Consider the following 26230-nt stretch of genomic DNA (forward strand, 5'->3'; position numbering starts at 1 on the left):
CTAGCAATATGGTTGGCATGGTAAGTCCTCCTCGGGCTATAAAAAGAGGAGGTGAGCAAGGAGAAACAAGTGCCAGAAGAATATACTTTCTAATCATAATCATTAAATAATAGAAAAACGAGAGTTGAGTATTACACCTCCTAGTGATCTGAACAGCATTCCTGTGGCAAGCATAGGACATCAAAGTTTAGTCTTTCGCTAACCTACATTTGCTTCCTAAGTATTCCCTGAGCTTATCCTTACGATCATCCGAGAGATTACCTTAAGTAACAGTCAACTGCGTCTGAACTCACTAGCTCCCGAACGAACCTCATGGGGGGCTCAAGCTTCTCGGCAGCGGAAATCTGCTTCTTTCACACTGTTGTACACTTTAGAGGTTGTATGTTTGCCATTCACACCTACCATCATTTGTCAACAAAAGTTATCAAATTTGTTTAAGCTGGGGCTATTAAGTTGTTAGTTATTACCTCCATCCCATAATACTATAGGTATAGGCATATAGTTCAAATTTAAATTACAGTGTTGTACTTATTATGAGACAAGATAGTATTTCCCAAAAGGAATCTTATCACATTTTTTGAGTCATGTGGGATCTATTTTGCTGGGAAGAAATATTGATATAACAGTAGCTACAACCAAACAGCTGCTCCATCCGTTCATAAATATTCGACACTTTTTTGACAAATGTTTGACCATTTATTTTATTTAATTTTTTATAAAATATGTAAAACTATATATATATGCATAATAATAAATAAATGACATAAACATAATTAATAATTATGTAAATTTTTTTGCATAAGATGAATAATCAAACATGTATAAAAGTCAACGATGTCAAATATTTAGGGACGAAGGGAGTATTAAACTTGTGTAATATTAAGTGTGGCAAATTATGGCCGGTAACCAAACACCTGTATATTTGTTAAAGTTGGTTATTGATTGAAAAGATATTAAATTTGTCTAATAACGTTGACATTTAGGTCTATGTTTGATCATTAGTCTTATTTAATAATTTTATATAATTATTAATTATTTTGTTATGATTTGATTTATTACTTTATGTACTTTAAGCATGACTTATAATTTTGCATTTTGAATAAAAAACTTGAATAAAATGAACTGTCGCACGCAAATATAAAAGTCAACGGTGTCAAATAGAATAAACAAAAATTATATTTTAAGATAAGCTTTAAATAGCAAAAGTTATTATACTCCGTATTTTAAGATGGAGGAAGGGCATCCACATGCCATCCGAAGTACTCCTAAGAAGCGAAGTTGCTTAAATTTTAAAGCCTCGAAAGTTTTTGTGCTTTTCCCATCTAGTGTGATCCTACAAGAAAAGGAAGCTGGAGCAGAGGAAAAATTGGAGATAGGATCGTGAAAGCCTGAAAGGAGAGAAGAAAATAAAGCCGAGGAAACAAAATGGAGGCTTGGTATTGGGGAAAAAAATTACTACTTACTACTTCGATAGTATCTCCGTTCTAAAATAATTTAATTTTTAATTATCGCATACATATTAGCGAAAATAAAAAAAATTAAAATACTCTTCACGTATAAAATTTTAATATAACTATTCCGGATTTTATTTATTTCTAATACATTTATTTATTTAGTTTTTACATTCTCCGATATAATAATTACTTAGAAAAAACTTATTTTAGGACAAGTTAGAATAGATAAAAATGATCTTATACCCTCTCCGTTCCAATATATTTGTATTTCTATTACTGATGAGTGAAAATAGTTTAAAAAATAACTTAAATACTTTTAATTAAATAAAAAAGATAATATAGAGTGAGAGGTGGAAAAGAATAAAATAGTTAGATATATTAATACGAGGGAATAGGACAACTGCTCCGTGGAGACGCGAAGCATGCAAGTGGCAGCAGAGAGAAAGAGTTACTGCTCCTGATTCGCCGGCTACCCCTGCGTGTAGTGGAGTAGGAGTACTTTCGATTGCTCTCTTTTGACCATCCGTTTGACCTGGCCATCCCACCAAGTGACCACGAGAGTACGTGACCCCCCTGGCCCCTGCCGGCCTCCCCTCGGATATTTAGGGCATCATCAACAGGCGGAGGCCGCGTTAGTTTTGAGTGTGGTAGGAGCATTTTAATAGGTGTCTAAAAATATATAGTCACAAAAGTCATGGATTAGGGGCTAGTCAATAAATTTTATGCTCAAAAAATATCCTCATCTCCAAGAGGTGCCTAAAATTATAGCCCCAAAAACTTTAAATATGCCGATTTATCATTGTGGCCCTTTGCAACCACCATTCCAGCATATGCATGAGTCAAACATAATAATACTGACAACTCATTCAGAATTCAAAAACATATATTACATCCAAGGATAATTTTGGAACATAAATTGGCAAATGTTCGACCATTTTCCTGAAGTTTACAGGACTATAAGCAGGCGAGTGTTCTTCTCAGAAGTAGCCAGCGTTTTGGGCTGTCCTGATGATCTGAAACAGAGCTGCACAAACAAAAAGTTGAAAACAAAATGATTTTTTAAAAAAGTTCATAGAGTTATGATCAGAAAATAAATTATTTTCATTGCTGCCATGAAGACTGAAATAGTTGCAGGATAAATTATTTCCATTGGTACAATGTAGGTGGATTGGCAACCCAATAGAAGGCCAAAATTTGGATCAAATTAGATTGGTGTTTGGGACTACTAAAAATTTGGAGTTAATTTAAACAGCTGTTGGAGCAACATTTTTAGCCTCTAATACTAATATTTATTTTTGGGACTTATATTAGGCATCTCTTGGAGATGCTCTAAGTTAACTTACCCTTTCATACAAAACAAAGTAAGAGCATGTACAATAGCAGACTATAAGCTGACTATAAACATAATATAAAGAGATAAGAGAGGAGAGAGAAGAGAAGTGAGCTATAAATTTATAGTCATCTGTAGCACGGACTCCAAGACACAGTGTGGGTATGACATATGGGACATGGTAATATATGTTTTGTAGCTAGCTATGGTATGAATTGGCTATTAGATTGATATAGATGAGTTGAAGCTAGTAGTTGGCTATATTATTGAACTTGCTCTAATATATTAGTACATGATTAATTAATTTTTAATTATTACAAAAATATAAAATAGATGAGTAAATTTCACTTTGGACTAGCTTTTTTCACCAATGTTTCATAACGGACCGGGGCTAAATCAAGCTTTTCACTTAACACCATATAAGTTTGCATTGTATTGCACTTTGGACTAGGGTTAGGGATTTGGGTGAAATGATGCCTTTGGCCCATAATATTAGCAGGCAACATATATAACATTCTTCTTCGCCGGCACCAGAATGGGTGATTATGCTGTAACTTTTCTTCTCTTCTCCATACCTTCTCTATACCGTTGGTTGTCGTAGGCAACGCCGGTGAGTTCGAGGTTAGCTTCCACTGGCGACGTGCTCGATCGACCTCAACCTTCGTCGGTGCTGTGCTATACCTAAACCTCCTCGAGCATTGCCGGCATCATCGCCGTGCTTCGATCTCAAGGTCTAACTTTCCCACCATGGCAAAGGAAGGGAAACGAAGAACTTGTGCTATCATTGTTGCTGATATGGTGATGACTGCGTTGGTAACGGCTAGACCGTGGACACAAAAATGTTACAGCGGCAATGGACGAGGTCGAATATGCAGAGATGTTAGTAACTACAGTACTGAGTCATACTGTCGTCAACACAAGAGTATGGCCAAAAAGATTGCTAGCTCATGCTTGCTTGTGATCCTAGGCAAAAGGCTTGAGCTCAAAACACGACGATGGTTCCTTTCTATTGAAAGTTAACAGACTTTCAAAGGTTATGGAGAGGTCGAATATGCAGAGATGTCTGGTGCCGGAGAAGAAGGTTATGTTGCCTGTTAATATTATGGGCCAAAGGCATCATTTCACCCTAATCCCCAACCCTAGTCCAAAGTGCAATACAATGCAAACTTATATGGTGTTAAGTGAAAAGCATGATTTAGCCCCGGTCCATTCTGAAACATTGGTGAAAAAAGCTAGTCTAAAGTGAAATTTACTCAAATCAGATTAATATGATTTTTTAAAACAACTTTCCTATAGAAAATTTATATAAAAATACACCGTTTAGCCGTTCGGGAAGTGCACGCGCGGAAAACAAGAGGAATAAGTTAACTTATAGGAGTGAAAAACGGCCGAGTCGGCTAGCGACTCTCTCCTAGCAAGTTTAATAGTATAGCCAACTGCTAACTCCAATTCATCTATAATCAATCTAATAGCTAATTTATACAGTAGTTATCTATAAAACATTAATATATGATCTCACATATCATACACACACGGTGTCTTAGAGTCCTGCTGTAGCTGACTACAAATTAATAGTTCATCTCTCTTCTATCTCCTCATATTTCTTTAAAATATACTTATACTTATAACTAGCTTATTGCTATTGTACATCATCTCGCACATAGCCTGCTATCTATTTTCTCTCTATATAAGTACAAATAGCTAGTGATATGTACCAGTAGTAAATAGCTCTTTGTACTGCTGGCGATTTTATCTATGACGTGGGTATCTCCTAGCTAGCATAGCTAGGACTATTGTGAATAACGTTGGTGACCGCGTTGACCCGGCAGCTTCGGATACACACACCACTATGGTATTTTCGCTTAAAAATTCTGTGCAGGACGGCTGCAACCTCCATGCTATGCATACCTGTTCTTGATGGATGCCACCTGGACAAGAAAAGCATCCAACGGCGCACGCCGCAAGCACGCGCTGGAAAGAGCACTCGGCTTGCTCGCCTCCTGTCGTATGCGAAGTAGATCGGCTCAGCTGCTTCTTTTTTTATATTTGGCTCGGTTTCTTCTTCTTTTTTCTACAAGCTACACTTCTCTCGCTTGCAACCCCCAGCCCCATCTTGCCTCTTGCGGTCCTGCCTCTCTCACCTGATGTTGGTGCCGTCGCCTCCGCTTCCATCTAGTGACAGGCGCCGCCGGTGGTGACGATGGCGGAGAGGCCGTCGGGTAGGCGAGGGCGAGCCTGGATGTTTTCCCCTCCTTCCTCCTGGGTTTCTGGTAGTGGGCAGCGCAACAATGCAAGATCGAGCAGGAGGTGGCATTAGAAGCAGGAGCAGCACCACAACGCGACACTGATAGTGAAGGTGAGTGAAATATTGAAGCTGGAACCTTGATGTCTGGAAAATCGAGATTTGGGTGAACTGATTAGGTTAGGGTGGAAATGAAAGAGAGTTTGCCGTCAATTGTTAGGTGCTGATAAACTGTGTAAATTAAAATGCAGTGAATTGCATATTTAAGCCGGGTAAGATTCACAAATCACAATATTTTACCCCAATGAAATGTAATGTTTGGATTGCACTCTGATTGAACATATTTGGGGAAAATCCTACTGTAAGGATCATGGTTGTTCTGTGATGTATCTTAAGAATTAGAAATGAGGTTTCTTTATATATAAATTGCTTTCACCTTGTGGTTCCAATTAAATGTTGTATTTTCGATTTCTTCATGTACTCTATAGAAATCACAGGAAGAGAATACAAGGGTAGAAGGCAGGAAGCTAGTGCTGAACAAGTCACAAATGACATCCTGAACACAAGGTATGGTTGGAAGGAGGAGATTTCAGAGAAGGCAACCAGAGTGAAGCAGCATGGAAACAGACATGGGAGTGATCTGAAGCTTGTGTCTAGTTGTTTGTTGTTGTCTCTTGTAGTTGCTACTCGCTACATGTTTGATCATGTACTTGTTTCTCTTCCAGTGATTTCTGTAGAGTGATTTGGCGACGATGCAACAGAGCAAGGTGATCTTTTCGCGTGATTGGTTTCATGCCTCTTCTGCTTCTGAGCCGAGCTAGGGGCTGAGCGGAGAAGAAAGAAGAAGCCAAGCCGCCAAGGCAAGTAAGCACAGTGATCTTTCCAGCGCGTGCTCGCGACGTGCATTGTTGGATGCTTTTCTAGTCCAGGTGGCATCTATCAAGAACGGGTATGCACAGCTTGGAGGTTGGAGCCATCCTGCATAAAATTTTTTCCGGCTAGTAATGAATATAAGATAAATTTAAATGTATTTTTAAAATTTTTTACCAGAGTTTAATTTTTATTAGTTATCTGTATAAGATAAAATTTAAAGTTTGCAGTGAAGTTTATTTTTGTTATTAACTTTTTATATTCATAGATTATTTATTCGTTTGTAAATTATAATATTTGTCTTTTTTTAATGAAAATCCTGCCAAACACTCCCTATTCCTGAGGCAGGACCCAACCGCCCTGTGGTGGCCCACCTGGCAGTCTGTGGTGGCCGAGCCCCCTCGTCCTCTCCTCCCTCCCACCCAAGTACCCAACCACCCCGGCCCCACCTGGAGCCGCCGTACGTATAAAATGGCTCGTCCACCATACTGTAATCTCAGGGTTTCAGCTCCGGCGCGATGTGGGGGGAGGCCGGAGGGGCGAGATGGCGGAGAGGGCCAAGGGGACGGTGAAGTGGTTCAAGTTCAACGCCACCCAAGGGGTTCGGCTTCATCTCCCCCGACGGCGGCGGCGATGACCTCTTCGTCCACCAGTCGGCCATCAACTCCGACGGCTTCACCAGCAGCCTCAACGAGAGGGCGACGCCGTCGAGTTCGCCGTAGATCTCCTCCGCCGACGGCACCCAGGGTGAGGAGGGTCACATGCCCGGGACTGCACCAAGGGTGGTGGGTACGGTGGGGGAGGCTACCGGAGCGGCGGTGAGTCCGGCCACTTCGCGCGCGACTGCCCCAGCAACAGCAAGAGCTGTCAGTAGTTGATGCGTAGCTCGTGGTAGCACTAGGCAGCAACAAGAAGAAAGTTGGTGTGGTGGTAGTAGTGTGGTCGTTCGACGAGATGAGAATGAGTGGCTACTGTTTTTTTTCTTTTGTTGCTGTGGTTAGCTTGCATGATTAGCATTCTCTAATATTTTATATCCATCGTCCATGAATCAATTTCTGCATGGTAATTTTCTGTTCTACCGCTGCTAAGGGCGTGTTATTTCGTTGTGTTACATGGGACGTTTAATGAGATATTGGAACGTTTGATCGGTTTGCGGACACGAATAAAAAATAAATTTTATAACTTGCCTAAAAATCATGATATAAATTTTTTGAGTTTAATTAACCCTGCATTAGTACACTTAGGTTACTGTAGCACTTATAATTAATCACGTACTAATTAGAGTACGTACAAAGATATTTATTAGCTAACTCGTCGTGTAAACAAATTTGGTGACGTGGAGAAAAGAGAGAGAAGGAGAGTGAAAAAGTTTGTTGTCATGGCGTGACAAGAAATTATACCTGACTTCTTTATAGAGTATAATTATAAAATAAACTCTTGTTGCTGATATGGTTTAAGATAGAGCTTATAATCGACTCTAGTATTGAACATGTCCTTAGGCTTAAAACATTTGTAACACGATTTTCTCCTAACTATGTAATTAGTTTTTATTTACATTTAATACTTTATTTAGGTGTCTATAAATTTGAGAAAAAACTTTTTGATAACTAAACTGGCCGTAGATCAATTTTTGATTGGATTCTTTTTACTGTGGTGAGATGAAATGGGGGGAGAGAGAGAGAGCAGTGGGATGGGAAATGTGTGTTGGTTTGCGTGGTAAAAAAATAAGGGAAATGTTTGGCGATTTTGGAAAGGAGGGACAGTCTGCGGTGCGCTGTGCTGTCCGCCTGTGCGTTGCAGGGGAAATGGCGCTGGTACGTGTTTTATGTCTGCACCGTCCTGTGCCAGCCGGCTTCGCAGGGGAGTTGGAGCAAAGCGGAGTGCCTTTCGCCTTTTATTTTTAATGTTTATAATCTAAAATTTAAAATTTAAATATAATATTTTGAGTTAATTTTAGAGTATTTTATTAAAATTTATTTTTCAGCATTGATTTGTGGGTCGCTAATATATATATATATATATTATTTATAAATAATTTTGTTTTAATATGCCGTACGGCTATTTCTGTCTTTTGCATTGTTGACCATCCATTGACCATTTGCTCCCTTGTCTCTGCTGCTGCGACGATGGGAGTGGAGTGGAGCGGGCCCGCCTGCTTTTCCTCGTCTTGTGGAGCGGTGCCAGTACTCTGTTCACCTCGTGAACTCTCGCGGTAGCAAATGCAACTTTTTGCTAATTGCTTCGAGTACACCTCTATTTCAAAATAATAGAGTACTGGCTAAATGTTTGTTGCAATTAGTACGTAGGCCCTGTTTAAACAGATCCTTCAAAATAATAAAAGTTTTGTCATTTTAAAGCACCTTTTAGTAAAATGGATCTAACCACTAGGGTAAGAAAATGATAACTTTTCATTCGACATTAGGCAGTCTAGAGTAGCAAATTTCACCCAAAAAATACATAGGGACGCGGATCACCTCTCACTTTTACCCAAACAAATGGCAACATTCACATGCCTCTAAACACCAACTTGCTAAAATGCAATGCCAAAACTTTTGTCATTTGTAATTTGCCATTCTAAATGCCTCTAAACATGGTATAATTTACTCCATATTCGGTACCCCATTTGACATTATATGAAGTTCATAATTTTGTTGTTACCTATGTATATTTCGGTTATTTGTTCTATTCTTTTCAAAATATAAGTATTTTTAATACTTTTGTAATTACTACTATATGTACTAGGGGTATCCGTAAACCACATGATACGTACGGGCAAAGACGTACCGAATAGGGAAGAGATTATATCATGCATGGTATCGATTAGAAGTTTGGTAATTACCGGATTACATGTCGTGTATGCCAGATACGAGTCGTAGCCGAATTAGAATAGATCGTAGTCTTATTAGATTAGGACTCTACCATATCTATAAGCCCTACCCCTACTATATAAGGGGTACGGGGCACCCCACTTGGGACGGTTTCACACTTATTCAATACCATCGTCAAGCAAGATAGGGTATTATCTCACATAGCCGAGAGCCTGAATCTGGGTAAATCATCTCCTCCTCATCCTAACCATCGAGTTCCGAGCTTAATAGCAATTCTATAAATTTATTGCCGACATTAATCGTCGACACTACTTGTTGCAACCATCACTATTCATTCAAAATTATTTTCTCACATATCCTTTACAAATGTGAGATAATAAGCTTTTGTATAGAATTCTTTAAAACAACCGTCTAGCGGTATACGAAGCGTGCTCGTAGAAGATGAAAAAAAATAATCTGATGCAACAAAAAAGACTCAAAATTAAAATAATCTGATGCAACAAAAAAGACTCAAAATTTAGTGGCTGTTTGGATTTATAGACTTTTTTTAGTCCTTCACATTAGATGTTTGGACGTTAATAAAGAGTATTAAATATAAACTGGTAACAAAACTAATTGTATAAATAAAGACTATTTCATTAGATAAATCTTTTAAGCCTAATTAATCCACGATTAGCAAATGTTTACTGTAGCATCACACTTCACTAATTATGGACTAATTAGGCTCAATAGATTCGTCTCGTGAAATACTCCAGAGAATGAGTGAGCTTTATTAGTAGTCTATATTTAATACTTCTAATTAGTGTGCAAACATTCGATTTGATAGGGACTAAAAAAGTTTGGAGGATCCAAACAGGCCCTTAAGCATGTGTTTGGTTCGTGGACGAGGTGGTTTGGGTTGGATCCATCCTGAACTATAGGATGGGTTGATCTGTTTGGTTGGATGGATGGGTTGAACCATGTTTTTGAGGGAGGGATGAGATGGGATAAATGTTACATCTCATATCCAAAATAAAATATTAAATACAATGATTAATATATGAATAACCTAAAGTAATTAGATGTATATTTATACAAGTAATATATTTTAAATAAATTTAATAAATAAAATGAACCCCCTCTCGGTGCGTTGTGGTCGTGCTGGGACGGATCCGTTCCACCGTTTTGATGGGATGAGTTGGACCTGGATTTAAAAAGAATATTCTTTTGCTGGGTCCAACCCATTACACTAATCCACCAAGCAAACAGAGTCATGATGACTCCATCCCTCAAACCCGTACAAAGGTGTTTATTAGCTGACAAACTCTCGTTCGTCACATAAGCAAATTTGTTGACGTAGAGAAAAAAGAGGGAAGGAGAGCAAAAAGCCATTGTCATGCATGATAACGGCTTAGAGTCGACTCTAAATATTTATTAAAGAAAAGTTTCTTGCATGATGGTGTATAAAAAGAAAACTAGCGTAATAAAAAATATTTTATCCCATTAATGAAAAAATCACACATGACACTATCTTTATACATATTATTATAAAATATATTCTTGTTGCTGCTATGGTTTAAGATAGAGCCCACGACAAACCCTGCGATTCAACATGCCTAATAAATTTGCCGAGTGCATAGGCTCTTGCCTGGGAGATATTTTGTGGGGGGTGTGCCATGCAGAACAGCGCACGCATTAATCACCGGAGATGGGGGAGGATCAGCGGTAATACACGGTGGGGGGACCCCTCGGCTTCACAGCCATACATGGAGAAACGTGAACTCTTTGACTGTCACGTGGGCCCATGGATCACTGCCCCCACATGTCAGTGAAACGAGGCCGGTCTCGCTGGCTTCGCTTCCAAGCCTCTCGGGATCTCCACAACCCCACCCACCCTCCAGGGGGAATGATTATAAAACAGCACCCCCACCCCCTGCTCTTTCCTCACCTCGCCCGCTCGAGTTCCCCCCCTCCACCACCTCCACCGTCACCAATCTAGGGTTTCCCCTAGGCGAGACCGCGAGATGGCGGAGAGGGTGAAGGGGACGGTGAAGTGGTTCAACACCACCAAGGGGTTCGGCTTCATCACCCCGGAGGACGGCGGCGAGGACCTCTTCGTCCACCAGTCGTCGCTCAAGTCCGACGGCTACCGCAGCCTCAACGACGGGGAGGCCGTCGAGTTCACCATCGGCTCCGGCGACGACGGCCGCACCAAGGCCCTCGACGTCACCGCTCCCGGCGGTGGCCCGCTCGCCGCCGGCTCCCGCCCCAGTGGCGGCGGCGGAGGCGGCGACCGCGGCGGTGGGGGAGGCCGCTACGGTGGTGGAGGCGACCGCGGATACGGCGGAGGTGGTGACCGCGGCTACGGTGGCGGAGGAGGCGACCGTGGCTACGGTGGCGGCGGAGGAGGTGACCGTGGCTACGGTGGCGACCGCGGCTACGGCGGAGGTGACCGCGGCTACGGGGGCGGGGGCGATCGTGGCTACGGGGGCGGGGGAGGCGGCCGCGGGTGCTACAAGTGCGGCGAGGAGGGCCACATTGCCAGGGACTGCAGCCAGAACGGCGGCGGCGGCGGCGGTTGCTACAGCTGCGGCGAGTCCGGCCACTTCTCGCGCGAGTGCCCCAACAAGAACTACTAGGCGCGCGCTGCACGGCGTCAGATCTGAACCCGTCCCTGATGCCTTCTGCTCCCCTCCCCGTCTGGCCGTGTCCCTCCCTCCCCGACTCACTCAGCAGCGGGTGATTCCAACCTATCAGTACTCAGTAGGCTCGTAGTTGTTCGGTCGTAGCAAGAAGATATGGATCCATGTAATGGGAGTCCGAGTTGGTGGTTTCTCTTTTGTTTCGCCGGTTCGCTTGATGAGGCAGGCATGGATCTATCTATCTACCATGAATCAGTTATCTATATCTATGTATCTATCGCAAACGATTGGATCATCACTTCAGGTTGTCTATTTGATTTTGTTGTTGAATGCTCGGCATGCTGTGTGGCCTTCGTTGCATGCGAAGAAACTACTACTGTCCCCTTTCATCTCGTTTGCATTTGCAGTTTTGCACGAGGTCTGCGGTTTTAACCTTGATTTTCTCGTATTTTTCATGGCTTGTTGCTCATACGCTTTCAAGACTACTGTATGAATGGTGATTTTTCACAAAAAGTTTCAGGTTCATCGTCTTAATATTCTAAAATAGATTTTTTTTTTCAAGTTATAGTTTACACCGTTAAATAAGTATCTTGAAAATCAAATAATAGTTCAATCTTTCGTCTAACACCAAGGTTTATGTACAGTTTTGATTATCTATGGGCGTCATCTGCTTCGCCATATGTATGTTGAGGAGAAATACTGGATAGGTTTTGTGAGAAGGAAGGGTGGAAGAGTAAAAACCAAGAAAGCAAAGCAAGGAGAGATGATGGCTGGAATGGGCAAAGCGAAGCGTGTGAGGGTTGTTTGTATGGATGTTTTGGGCAAGTACAGGGCACGTAGTAGACGGGTCAGGGCCGGTTTTTGTCGGCATGCAGAAGAGTTTTGGTATCGCTGGGTGCGGTGCGCTGCAGCACTGCAGTGGCGCAGAACGGGGCGGGAAAAAGAGAGGGGTGTTTCCATTTGTGTTGCCAATGGGACAGGCAGCGTGGGCCCTCAACTCCGAATCGTTTGCTTCTTTTCCACGCAGAGATTTTGCATTTGCAGGCTGCGGCGTGGGGGGCCACTCCGCTCTAGCCTCTGCTCCTCGCTAGCTGGAGCCTCCTGTGTCTTTTCTTTTTTCCCAAAAAACAAATTGGCCTCGTGAAAAAAGAAACTAGCAATCACGTCTCGACGGATTTCTGGAAGGTACAGATTAGAAATTGCTTGACAAATATTTTAAGCCTGCTATAAATACTTATGCCTAATCATACGCTAATTAGGCTCAAAAGATTCGTATCACGATTTTCTCTAACTATATAATTAGTTATTTTGTTTCATCTATATTTGATGCTTTATTTAGGTGTCCAAAGATTCGTGTGATGTTTTTAGAATAAAAAATTAGGAACTAAGGTGGTGTTTGGTTCTTTAGTTCTAGGACTAAAAATTAGTCTCTGAACTAAAATCTTTAGTCCCTACTGTTTGTCCCTACTGTTTGTTTGGTTAGAAGAACTAAACATGCATCATATATAGAAAATTTTGTTAGGGGTTGGTGTGAAAGGAAGTTTTAGTTCTAATAAGTACCTATGGAAGGGACTAATAGACTAATACAATTTTAATTGCTTTTAGTCACTCCTGTTTGGGTTTTAGAGACTAAAAAAGCTAAAATAAAAAGACTAATGGATTAATCACCTAAACCATGCCTTAGAATCCCACCCCGTTTGAAGGGGAGAGAACAGGAAGGTTCACGAGAGGACTGCTTCAGAATGCAATGAAAAAGCCAAGGGCTGCTTTATAATATCTGATGTGGTGTTTTTTTCATATTTTTCATAAATGATGATAAGAATATCTGATGTTCTGAGAGCTTTTTAAGGGCGGCTTTAGAATGCAATAAAAACAAATATTATAGGATTGAGTATCATATCGATCAATCCTATATATTGGAAAAATAAAGGAAAACAATAGAATTAGAAAAAAATAGACAAAAGAATTTTTCAAAGAGGTCGGGCCTCATTGAAAAAAATCGCTAAACTTTCTATGTTTCGAGACATTCCAAGGAGTTAAAGGGAATTTGGATGAGGTATTCCTTTGTTCCAAAGTACTATATATACTTTTTTTTCATACGAATCAAACCCTTCAAAATGCATTTGTTCGAAAGAAGCCATTACTAATCCCTTAGTCCTAAAAAGTTTCTGAAGTCCGGAAAGGATAAAAGAAACAGATGAGGGATGTTAGAGGAATAAACATTTTTTGGATTTGCGAACCATCGTTCATATTTGTAGATGGGTAAGTATGAACGTAGAAGTTGGTTTATTTTGAGACAAAACGTAAATTCTAGAAGTTGATTTATTTTGAGATGGAAGGAGTATGTATTAGTTATAGCAAAATTGAAAAATAAATTCATATTATTTTTGGAAAGTCAAACCATATATTTGCAAATGAAAAAATTCTGAACAAAATTTTATATATGTGTTCTTAGCGATCTAAAAGCTAAGGTTAAAAAATAACTATGATGAAAAATCCTAAAAATTCAAAATTTGATCTATAAGCATAAACACAAACGAAAAGATCGGGTTGTTAGACTATGATGCCACTTAAAAGTACATGAGCTTATAAAATGCACATTTAGATTTCTAATTTTGGTTTAATGGATCATCCCAAGTCTGTAGTGCAAATATGTATCTTGGGCATTAATGTGGTCGTTCATGATGTGAGATTTTTGTTTTTATATGGCCTTTCGCTACATGATGCCTAATAATCGACTCCCGTCACTCTAAATTTGCACTTTGTCGTTACTTAACCATTGTGGTTCCTAATCTAATTTTAGAAGTGATGGGATTCAATTCGGAGACATTATAGCAGATATGACTAAATACAAAATTCCCTCCATCTTGAAAAACCACATCAGCACCTGAGCTGTAGAGTGTGTTTTCTTTGGACCATGAGTGACACATTATATCAAGATTAGGGACTTAAATTTGCATATTACAAATTCATAGAACTAGATGACAAACTAGTCCAAGTTTAAGAACATGCCATGTATTTTATTTCTTTTAAGAAAAATTATCATATATATATATATATCATTTAGCATTTTGAGAAACGTATGCATAGGAAGAAGTTTTCACCCCAAGCCTCAATACCGAACACACCCTTCTATCCATTTTGTTTGCTTTGGTGTAGCCGTTCGATCAGACTAGTGAGTCTTTACTGTTCCATCCATTCCAAAACAGAAGCATCTCTAGAGTTTGAATCTTGTTATACAGTGTAATCATTTCTAACATTATTCATAATAGAACTTTATGGGAACACCTCAGAAGGTCAAGCTGCCCCCATGTATATATTTGCCAAGGAAGTTTAGTTACCTATGAAATGATAAAAAAAACACAAACTTCAGCTTATATGGGCGGAAGTGTCGTACTCGTCCTTTTGGACTAAACTAATGAACGACAAGTGTCTTTTCTTGGACCAAATCTGTGAAAATAAGTATTTGGACCGATGTCTTGAAGGAAGCATAAGAGAAAATGAAAATCGTTTGTGACCAAATAAAGACAACTCAATCACTATAGAAGAATTACTCTGGCAATGGCAGAAGAGAGCTGAGTTTCGAACAAGGTGATTATGTGTACCTCCATGTCACGCCCCTTCGAGGGGTGCACCGTTTGTAGACTAAAGGGAAATTGACGCTATGGTTTGTGGGTTATATAAAATTTTGGGATACAGAGGTGATGTTGTCTATCAGTTGGATCTACCTCCTAACATGGCTAGGATACACGACATGTTCAATATATCATAGTTGAAAAAGGTGTTTAAGGGTAAAATAGATGAAGTTGACCCAAATCAGATAAAAATCCAATAGGATCTGACCTATGTGGGAAAGCTAATAAGAATTCTAGAGAACAGTGAAGGGATTACCAGGAACCGGGTTATTCGTTTCTATAAGGTTCAATGGAGTCACCATTCGAAGAAAAAAGCACCATGGGAACACAAAGATAAATTGAAGGCTCTTCGCCAACTCTGTGTACTCAAATAAACCATAACGGTTAGTGAAGGTCGTCTTTGCTATATTCTCTTCCTTGATTTTCGATATCCTAACCTCGAGTTCTTATTGGAAAACATTGTGACACCTCTGAGTTGATCAAATAGATCGTCTATTCGAGGTAGTGGGTACTTGTTCTTGATAGTGACATTATTCAAGGCGTGGTCATCCATGTGCATCATTTTTGTCTTGTCTTTCTTCTCCACAAAGATAATCGGTGCACCCCAAGGTGACGTGCTCGATCTAATGTAACCTTTCTAGCGAAGGTCATCGACTTGCTTGTGGACTTTCTCTAACTCATTTGGTCTCATTCAATATGGTCTTTTATAAATTGGAACAATGTCAGGTGCACGATCAATTTGGAACTCGATGTCCCTTACATGCGGCATGCCAAGCAAGTCATCAGGGGGAGGACATTCGATACTCTCTTAATACTAGGATATCCTCAAGTTGTGAGGTGAGTTTTTTCTACATGCTTTGGATCTTCCTCTACCAATGCTTGATTTAAGGTGACCAACAACTTTTGGGTCTCATGGAATAGGAAAAAATATTACTTCTCCCTTGTCATTGGTTAGCATAATAGCTCAACTAGTGCAGTCTATCACCCTTAGATGTCTAGTTAGCCAATCCATCCCAAATATAACGTCTAGGTCTTTGGACTCAAGAGGATAATGTTGGCTAGAAAAGGTGCCTCTTGAATTTTTATGGTCACTACAGGACTAAAATTTATGGTGTCCCAGGTCATATCGGTGTTTGCAAATGTGGGAGAGGGGCGAAGGATAGGGAATGGAGTAGACTCAAGAGAGAAGGACATGCCACCATCCTTTTTATTTTTTTCTAATTTATGATGCCATGCAAACACCACGTTAGCAAAACCACACTTATGTACTGCCTAAGAACTTATTTTGAACGGTTTTTCTAGGTTAGGGGCAAGCAGTTCTGTATTTCGGTTTAAGGACGATGTTGAAACTCGGGATAAACACGAGGGACGTAAAATGTACTTATTCCTGTAAAGATTCATCAAGGAAACCGCTTTGGGCCTTCGGTCATGTATCGTCTCTAAATCTCGGCCTGGTTCACAGGAAAAAGTGGCTAATCCGCCAAAAGGCTAAAACCCTAGACTCAGGCTCGTCCCACCCCACCAGGCCACCATCTTCATCCTTCGCCGTCGCCATCGCCGTCGCCGTCGCCGCCGCTCTCCGTCTACAAATCCCCTCCTCATCACCGAAGCCCACGCAAATGCTCGCCTCTACCTTTGCCGCGCACCCCGCTGCCGCTGCAGCAGCCAGGCGACAGCGACGCCCGGTCTGCCCGCGCCAGCCATTCTGCTCCCAAATCGGCGTGGCGACGCCGAGGCCGCTGATGGCGAGGCTTTCGATCACGAACGCCCTTGCTAGTCAGAGCCTCGAGAGCAGCCCTGCAGCTCCTCCCAAGCTCTCGTTTCCGATACTGGTATGGTTTCTTGGTTTGGTTTGGCCCTGCGCTAGCTGTGAATTTACAAAGCGCAATTTGATTAAAAACTGTATGATGCGACGACTAACAAAGTGTGGCATTCCACTGTTATAGCATCCAACGAAATATTAGGCTAACAAATTGTGTTATTGTGGCACGCAATGTGCTTAAGGTTTGGCATGGCAACCAAACAGTCCATTAAGTCGTATTTCTTAGTGCTTTGTTTAATTATGATTATCTGCACAATAAGGCATTTATCTACTTATTTTTTCCCCTTGCCTCAGCCATTATGAATTACGTTTGGTGATAACATTTAGGTTCGGAAATAACTGGCTTATTGTACTACTGAAGATAAAGCTCACAGCTCCTTGCTTCTAAAATATGTTTTTGAAAAGAGCATGGAGATGCAACCGGATTTGCCTTTTAGGGTCCAAGTCACTTGGTATGCAATGGTTGGTTTGCAGACGATATCCTTTTAAAACAATTTCATACTTCACTACATAGAAATGGGCTTGAGGCACCATGAAATGGAAGTCCGGCGAGTTTTATTGCTCGCTGTTTAGTTTCAGTTACTATGATTAGCAAATTACATTAAAAAACTGGTAACTGCTGTTTTACCTTCTCTTTAATTGTTGGTTATCAATGTCAACTATCATAATATCATATATTGTGTTGGGCTTACCTGGATGTTTTTAAACTTTGTCTAAGCCTTCTGTCAATTTAAAATCCAGGCTTACTGAATTTTATCCATGCAACATCTCCACATCATATTGTAATGTTTGAGTTTGAAGTTACCAAGATTAGTAATTACTTCCAATATACAAAGCACAGGTTAATTGCTTCTATGATTTGCATGGATGTATGACCATTATTTTATTATTTCATATTTCACTTATTATACCTATATTTACCTGTTTAGGTGAATAGTTGTACTGGGAAAATGGGGAAGGCTGTTGCTGAAGCAGCTTTATCCGCTGGTCTTCAGTTAGTTCCTGTATCATTCAGTGCTATTGAGGTTCCTGATGGAAAGGTTGAAATTTGTGATAGAGAGATTTATATTCATGACCCATCTGAAGGAGAACGTATTCTCCCTTCGATTGCCAAGGATTACCCCGATATGATAGTTGTTGACTACACTGTTCCTGATGCTGTTAATGGTGAGCATATAAATGATTTCTGATGCATTATCACCTTAGATGCTAAACTTAAGCAAAAGTTCTCCCATTGTTCCAAAATATAATCATTTTTGGGATTCAAATCTTGTTTCACAACATAAACATTTATAGCACTATTCACAATATTACTAGTCACATCAATCACTTCCCATCCTACCCCCGCCTACCCTCTCACCCATCCCTAATTTTATTGAGGGGCACTAAAGTCTTTTCTTCTCAACTTTAATCTATGCAAACAACCTAGAAATGCTTATATTTGGAAAGGATGGAGTACAATCCATAGTTACATCAGTAAAAACTGTCGATTAATTATATCAGACAAATCCAATCTCTTGTTCAGCTCGAGCTTCTCATAGTGCATACAAATGAATATCAGATAGAAGTGCAAGTTGTACTAATTAAGTTGTATGCTCAATTTTAATGCTCCAGTGACCTTCTCTATTGTTGCATGGTTATGCTTGTTGGTCTGTTTGCAACTGTACAAAAATAAACAGGAATATTTAAGTTCAGAATCCAATCTATGTTAGTTGATACGTTATCAGAAGTAGGTTTGGACAGGAGGACCCGATACTGCTCTGCATCTTATGTCAATCTTTAAAATTTCATTTCTTAGTTAGTTACTAAAACTTCCTGTCCCATTTTTTATATTATTTTCTCACTATTCTTGCTGCTAATCTGATGTTTATGGTGGTTTTGGTGTACAGCCAATGCGGAACTTTACTGTAAACTTGGCTTGCCATTTGTAATGGGCACAACTGGTGGAAATAGGCAATTGTTGCACAAAACGGTGGAGGATGCAAATGTGTATGCTGTGATATCCCCACAGATGGGGAAGCAGGTATTATTTCCATTGCATGGTCAGTGCAAATGATCTCCTCCGTATTGACGCTGCTAATTCCTATTTTAACTTCCAATTAGGTTGTTGCATTTCTTGCTGCCATGGAAATCATGGCAAAGCAATTCCCCGGTGCATTTTCTGGTTACAAACTAGAGGTATAGTTTGATTGATTTTCCCTGCAATCATTATATCTGTCCATTTGTTCTTGCTTCAACATCAAATCTGCTGCTTCACTTGATTGATACTAGTTGCTTCATTATGTCCTCAGCAACTTGCCTGTACATAAAAAACTTATCATATTAACTTTATGTTAGTAATTTTATTAAAGAATCATGATGGTATATAGGGGATTAGTCTTTGCAAAATCTCAGTCAACTTATCTTATGCTTATTGTTTTCAAAATATGATGGGATCTATATATGGCATAGTTTGAAGTGTGCATCCGCCATTAGTTAAGTCAGTGTAATTGGTTGATGTTTGTATGTAGTTCTACCACGTGAAATCAGCCAAGTGATAGTTATCAGCCAAGTGATAGTTTATAGGACTAATCCCACCCCCACGGTTCAAATGTGAGTCATTGTGGTATATTACAAGCATTGTGTTAATTTGTTAAATAGTCCAAATATTCCCCCGCTACATCAGGCAGGATGTTATCAATTTGTTGCAGCACTACTGCAGCGTTCTATTATCTGCTGTGGCTACGCATATTCTTGGCACATCCTGTTTTAACTTGCATAGAAATAGAATTAACTACTAAAAAGTTGAAAAACTACTTTAGAAGGGTGAGATGATAAACTTCTATATAAACTTTTTGAAAAAAAAAAGTTCCATTATTTAGCTGTTCGGGTAGTGTGCAAGGAAAAGCCGAGGAAAAAACGTGTGAAACAAGAAACATGGTTAACATGTGATTAATTGAGTACCAATTATAAAAAAACTTGAAAATGGATTTCTTTGATTTTTCTTAAAGCAACTTGCATATAAAAAGTTTTTGCATGAAATACACCGTTTACCATTTTAAAAAACATGCCAATGGAAACAAGGTATAAGCCCAAGCTATAAGATAAAAAGAACGTAGCCTTAGACCGGTTTTGATCTGAACAGATGCTACATGGGTGATCGTTTGGCTTTTTCAAGAACGGCATATTTGCAAATAAAAATAATTTGTGATTAAAACTTTCATATATGTGTTCTTAACGATCTAAAAGCCAAGGCTGAAAAATAAACTACGATGAAAAAAATCCCAAAATCAACTCCAAATTTAAGGTTGAAAATTCAAATTTTGGCATATAAGCAGAAACAGAAGCGAAAAGATGAGGTGTACAACTTGCCTGCAATTACAGCAGGTCTTGATTAGTTCTGACTTAGCAGGCCAATCCTATCCTTACTTCCACCTAGCTTACTGACCAAGGAAAGGATGTGTGAGCACAAGCAGTCCAATTTATTTCCTGTGCTCACACAGAAACTTATTAGCTAAGGAGAAACTACCAGGTTTCGCGATTATCAGTCAAGCCGCCAGGGTGCAATAACAGTTTGCCATGGTTCCGTTCGGAAAATATTGTGATAATTCAAAATTTCTGAAAAAAAATTCGGAAAAATTTGTGGTGATATATCACGACATATCGTGCGGTTTTCACACCAAAACTGCAATTATCGATATTGCGAAAGCCGCCACCATTATCGCCACTGCCAAAGAAGCTGTGATAATCGCACAATATCATGCCATAATTGCACAATATTGCGCGGATTGACCACCCAAACTGCCACGGTATGATTTGAACTTTTCAAATTCAAATTTGTGTGGTTTCTCTGCAATTATCTGTGATAATTGCCCTACCGCCAGCCTGCGGTTTTGGCAGCCAAAATGATAAGTGAAACCCTGGGAAGCACTACGCTACTACTATAGTACCGCTACTGATTCAAACATTATCAGCCCCATCTTTTGGTTATAAGAGCATAAGCGAAACCGCTTGTTAACGATTAAAATTTTTTTTGTGGGTAAAAGTTTTTTATATGTGTTTTTAGCAATCTAAAAGCAAAAACTGAAAATAAACTACGATAAAAAGGCCCCAAAATAAACTCCAAATTTAAGTTTTAAATTCAATTTTTGGCTTATAAGTATAAGCAAAAGCAAAAAGAAAGGGACATATATCTTCACACCACCTCCACTTCTCTCTCCTCACGCTGTCCACTGCATTAAGTACTTCTGGAATGAAACTACAACACCAACGGAACTGGGGCTGGTGGAGGGGACGATGTCTGGGTGGATGTAGGTGTGGAGGGAGTAGAGGAGCGAGGGGAGGTGGTGGAGGTGGGTGAAGGGGCGAGCACGAGTGCGGCATTGATGTAGATGAGCTATGGCAGAACGACGGGGAGGAGCATGACCAACGTTAGCCGGCGGTGAATGGAAGGTACTGTGGTGAGACAACAACTTGGGGCCTGGTGATATGGAGGAGGTCATCTCCATCTACAGAATCTGGAGAGAAAGAGAGAGGGGAGGAAGAAATAGGTGAGCATGGATAGAGGAAAGAGCAGATAGAGGAGAGAGAAGAGTGGATGGCAGACATGTTAGCCCCATGTTGTAGAGAGAATGTGGCTGTTTGGACCTGAGGTGACACACTTTGACAAGTTTTATGACCTAGATCTGTATTTTGGGAATTGAGGGAGCTAGATGGCAAAACTTGACAAGTTATGGAGCACTTGTGCACTCTACTGTTTAGTACTTATGTTTATTTACAGTTGCAGGCCCATAGTTCTTACTCGTCAGACTCGGGGCCTGTTTGGGGGAGCTTAAAATTCTAAGAAGCAACAAGTGAGAAGCCAACTTCTCATAATTTGGAAAAACTGGCTTCTAGTTTATTTTCTGGATTGTACAACTCCATATTCTTAGAATCTAAGTGTTGTTTGGAGAACTTCTGAGTTCTGAAGATTAAGTGAGAAGCTGCAGTTACCGTAAGCTCCCCCAAATAGGCCCTCGGACATAGTCCTTATTAAACCATTAAGAGTTTTCACCTTTTACATACTAGAAAATAGGGTTCAACATATTGCTCCCTCGTCCACAAATATAAGGGATTTTGGGTTCAAAATTTGTTACAAATATAAGGAATTTTGGAGGACTACTTTCCCAATCCTTCCAACTACTGCATTTAATGCTTATCAGTAGTTGCATTGCTAGGCGCCATCTTTCCCAATGAAGTAAACTGCCAGGGGCATCAAAGTAATATCACCTGAACCTTCAACTTGCTAAACAACCTAGAATCCCTTATATTTATGGATGGAGTATTTTAGTGCCAATATCCAGCAGGACGCATTCATTTGTTTAGTTGATAAGGATAACTCAGGCAGATTATCTCATTTATCTCCATTGTGAATGCATCTATTGTGATAACTGACAAGTGATAAACTGAATGCAAGTCACGCTTTTCAGTTTCATATTCAGCAGTGGCCAATTACTCTTCAATGAAATAACTAAATTGGCAGGTCATGGAGTCTCATCAAGCTACAAAATTGGACTTATCTGGCACGGCCAAAGCTGTCATCTCTTGCTTTCAGAATTTGGGTGTATCATTTGACTTGAACGAGGTAAATGAAAGGGAGCTTACATAGTCAGAAAATCATTATGTTGAACTTGCTTTTTATGAAATGTTATAATATCTGTTCTCAGATTTATTGCTAGTTTTAGAGGATTGTCAATTTCTTCCTATATTTGTAAAAATTTGCCTAAGATTACTCAAACATGCATCTTTTAGTTCCATTTCATGAATGAGCTCTATTGGATACTTGTATCTAATTAGTACTAGTTACTTGTCCAATGTCTCAGTGTACCATGCTGAGCAATGCAAATTCAGTGATGGATTGTTGACGCTTTTTAGGTTAGTGTTTAATGTACAGTAAAATCCACTTCTGCCAACTGGCGTACTAGGAAGTATCTTGCTTTTATTTGGATTCAATTTGTCTTACTAGCCTAATGGTCTTAAGGCTGATATATAACTTTGTTGAAGCAGCTTTGTATTGTAGTTTCATTCCAGGAGTACTGAATGCAGTGGTACATAACCAGAAGTTTCCTTGGGATGTCCTGTACGAAAATCTCACACTTGTATGCATGTCGTTCTGGTAGGTAAAGCAGGTCCGGGATCCCCAGGAACAGATTGCATTGGTTGGTGTGCCAGAAGAACATCTTTCTGGTCATGCATTTCACATGTACCATCTCACATCACCTGACGAGACGTAAGTTATATCCATTCCTAGGCTAGCTACTGGATTTTGTTGAGAACCTTGCCAAGCACAATAAGCTGAGGTAATACCCAATGTTTCTGCAGAGTTTCATTTGAGTTTCAACACAATGTATGTGGCCGTTCAATATACGCAGAGGGAACTGTGGATGCTGCCCTGTTTCTCCATAAAAAGGTCAGGATCCAGTTACTGTTTATGAAATGTGACTTGAAAAGTTGTTATGTTCTGGGGTGTAGAAGTTAACTGTCATGCTACTGTTGCTGCAGATACAATCTGGTGCCAACAAGAAACTATATGATATGATTGATGTCCTAAGAGAGGGCAACATGAGATGATCCTCTGTTGGTGTTAAACGAGTGGTTATATAGCACCGATCTGTAGACTCAGATGCGCAGCAAAATTAGGCTACTACTCAGAGTTACCCATTTTTCTGTTGTAACAACCCGTTGTACTGTCGGATGGTAGTTTCCTCATGGAAAGAAGTTTGCCTCGAATAAATAATGATCTTACCAGCCGAGACTTTGTTTAAAAAACAATAATAAAAGAATGAAAAAAAAATTAGGGATGCTTAAAGCTCTGTTTGAGATAGCTGTAATTAATGGATTATCATTTTTATAGCCGTTTAAAGATATATATATATATATATATATATATATATATATATATATATATATATATATATATATATATATATATATATATATGAATGACTTAACTTCTATAAAGTTAAAATGTTATTCTATAAAAATATTCCAAAATTTTGTATACGGAATTTTTGTACAAAACGCACCTATGGAGCTTGGAAAGTGTGTAACTGAAAAATACAGCCACGCTTTATACAACACTCCATATAAGATGGGTAGGAAGAGAAGAAAGCAAACGGACTATTTGTCAAGAATGGCAAACTAAAGCAACATCTTCAGGAATCAGGAGTAGAACAAGTTTGTCATAACTCATAACAACACTCGTGTGTTACTATGTAGTGATTGTTTGGCTTTATGAGGAAAAACAAAATTACATATATTTATAAATTTGTTCTTAGTCATCTAAAGGCAAATAACGGAAAATAAGCTATGATAAAAAAACGCTAAACTCAACTTAAATTTCAACTTGAAAAATTTATACTTTAGCTTATAAGCATAAGTAATAAGATGTGGATCATATGCACAACCCCTATAGGAATGCAAACATAACTCATGTATAATACGTTTTTAGTTTCAATAAAAAAATTCACAAGTCGTAAAAAAATGATTTATTTCTATACAAGTACATCTTTTTCGAATTTATGATAACTTTGTGATACAGAAGTATATATTGTATAACTGGATAGTGGCAAATATTCGGTGGAGAAAACTTGAAACTTTTGTATATAAGTTCCAAAATATTTGTCACATGAGTCTATTTTGCCGAGGTGCTACCATGCATTGCCTTAAAAATTATATTAATCTATTTTTTCAAGTTTTTATAGTTAATAATTATTCAATCATATGTTGATCCAATATTATGTTTTCTGTGATGGTTTCTACGTGTGTACTAGCTATGATTTTCTTCCTATTTGCAGGCATCAAAGATGTATAAGCAAAAGGCAATATTCAAGTATATAAGTCAAATTACTGCCGAAGAGTAAATCTTGGAAAATACTATTTTTTTTGTTAGCGTATGTATCGCACAAAACATCGTGTTTAGCTTTTTTACTTAACACTAGGGTTGAGACTAAGGACAAGGTGTTGAAGTCATCTCTATGCATCCACGATATTGCATCATACATGTACCCAAATTAATGCGGAGAGAGAGCGTTATCATCATCTCAGAGAGGCGATTGCCACGGTTTGTGCTTCTAGAACAAGTGACGGGTGATCCCCCATTGCACGTCTTGTTGTGAGTGGGTGATGATGCCTCCAATTGTGTGCGACTCGTTGTTAATGGCAGTAAAAATCCGAGACGCCTTAAACAATTTACATATGATTAAATAGACGATGTATAGTATTATTCGCATGTTTTATCATGTGTATAATATATGTAGACGTGACAAGTACTTCCAGACAGCAGTTGTCTAAATTATTATACATAGATATTTTTTTAGGATTGTAGATAAATATATCCTCGTTTTCAGTTAATATGCCTTTTAAATTGTTGTTAAACTTTGTGTTTTTGCCAACTTTCTACATAGACGTTTCTTTTAAAAAATCAAACTAAAAGAGGTATCCTCAACGGTAAGACTGAGGTTTAGTGATAAGTTAGTTTTCTCTTTAGGCTGAAAAGAGACCGAAAACAAATTCATATTTTCTTAACTTTACAATAGCCAATAATTAATTGATCATTTACTAATGCCTCATATTATTTTGTGTTACTAAGACCTTGGAATTATTATAATCTAGATTATTAGAAGTAAGCTGAAAGCAACAAATAACTTATCTAAGTAGTTTATTATAATCTAGAGTGTAGCTCATTATAATCTGATAAGCTCATTTAGGTGAACTTTTTTCAGATTATTAGATGAAAAATTACCCACTATGTCACCCCACTCACTTACAAATCCAATAATTTAGGTTTTAATAATCTAGAAAAGAAACAACTCAGAGTTTATTCTACTAGAGATTATAACATAATCTGACTCAATAATCTAGATTATAATAATCTTGAAAGAAACAGTGCCTAAAAAAATCCATTTAAATCTTCACTAAAGAACTATGTTAAGGTGACACAAAATCCACTTTATTTAGGTTGCTACTCAAACAGTTGGTGTGGACTTGAATAACCATATTAGTTGTTAGAGCACTAATAGATTATCTAAATTTGGTCATCTATATGTTTAATTGCATGATCATCTAAAACAATCTTATTCTCTATATGTCTTTGTACTCCAGCAGATCATCCATATATGACATTCTCTATGTTTCTTTGAAGGATGGAGAGAAGACATCCAAATATAGAGTTTCTCTCCAAATATTGATAACATCTAAAAATAGAGGATGTGATGGGTATTCTGCTGGAGCTCGATCTTTACCTTCATCCTCTATTTCTAAGATAGATGAGTGATAGATTAACTGTTGGGGATGCTCTTATATATGTAGAAGTGATAATGGGTTCAACCTTTTGACCTACAAATTTTAAGAGTTAAGTTCTTATAAAAAACATATAAAAATGAGTAACGATGGTAAACGATAGATCTGTC

At 39.0% G+C, this 26230-nt stretch overlaps 2 protein-coding genes and 1 long non-coding RNA gene across 3 annotated transcripts; all 3 read left to right on the forward strand.

Annotated features, from left to right (window-relative positions):
• Positions 1-4963: 4963 nt before the first annotated feature.
• On the forward strand, positions 4964-7046 carry LOC107303616. The gene is made up of 3 exons (XR_001549576.1): positions 4964-5140; positions 5515-5975; positions 6245-7046. It is a non-coding gene; the product is annotated as an uncharacterized LOC107303616 (long non-coding RNA).
• A 3611-nt stretch (positions 7047-10657) lies between these two features.
• LOC121053572 (glycine-rich protein 2-like) lies at positions 10658-11643 on the forward strand. Its single transcript, XM_040521108.1, has one exon. The coding sequence runs from the start codon at positions 10728-10730 to the stop codon at positions 11340-11342; it is 615 nt and encodes a 204-aa protein (XP_040377042.1). The 5' UTR covers positions 10658-10727; the 3' UTR covers positions 11343-11643.
• A 4824-nt stretch (positions 11644-16467) lies between these two features.
• On the forward strand, positions 16468-23644 carry LOC102722085 (probable 4-hydroxy-tetrahydrodipicolinate reductase 1, chloroplastic). The gene is made up of 8 exons (XM_006647168.3): positions 16468-16812; positions 17732-17969; positions 18692-18825; positions 18906-18980; positions 22303-22404; positions 22940-23049; positions 23142-23229; positions 23322-23644. Exons 1-8 carry the CDS (start codon positions 16600-16602, stop codon positions 23388-23390), a joined length of 1029 nt encoding a protein of 342 aa, XP_006647231.1. The 5' UTR covers positions 16468-16599; the 3' UTR covers positions 23391-23644.
• Positions 23645-26230: the final 2586 nt, after the last annotated feature.

This window comes from Oryza brachyantha, chromosome 2 (genome assembly GCF_000231095.2).
Source record: "Oryza brachyantha chromosome 2, ObraRS2, whole genome shotgun sequence".
NCBI lineage: Eukaryota > Viridiplantae > Streptophyta > Magnoliopsida > Poales > Poaceae > Oryza > Oryza brachyantha.

What these genes read in the sequence shown, in the direction of transcription:
- LOC121053572 (XM_040521108.1), top strand. Translation starts at nt 10,728, where the DNA reads ATGGCGGAGAGGGTGAAGGGGACGGTGAAGTGGTTCAACACCACCAAG.
- LOC102722085 (XM_006647168.3), top strand. Translation starts at nt 16,600, where the DNA reads ATGCTCGCCTCTACCTTTGCCGCGCACCCCGCTGCCGCTGCAGCAGCC. An exon ending in CCCCACAGATGGGGAAGCAG is followed by an intron (nt 18,826 to 18,905) that starts GTATTATTTCCA and finishes ACTTCCAATTAG; the next exon opens with GTTGTTGCATTTCTTGCTGC. An exon ending in TATCATTTGACTTGAACGAG is followed by an intron (nt 22,405 to 22,939) that starts GTAAATGAAAGG and finishes TCGTTCTGGTAG; the next exon opens with GTAAAGCAGGTCCGGGATCC.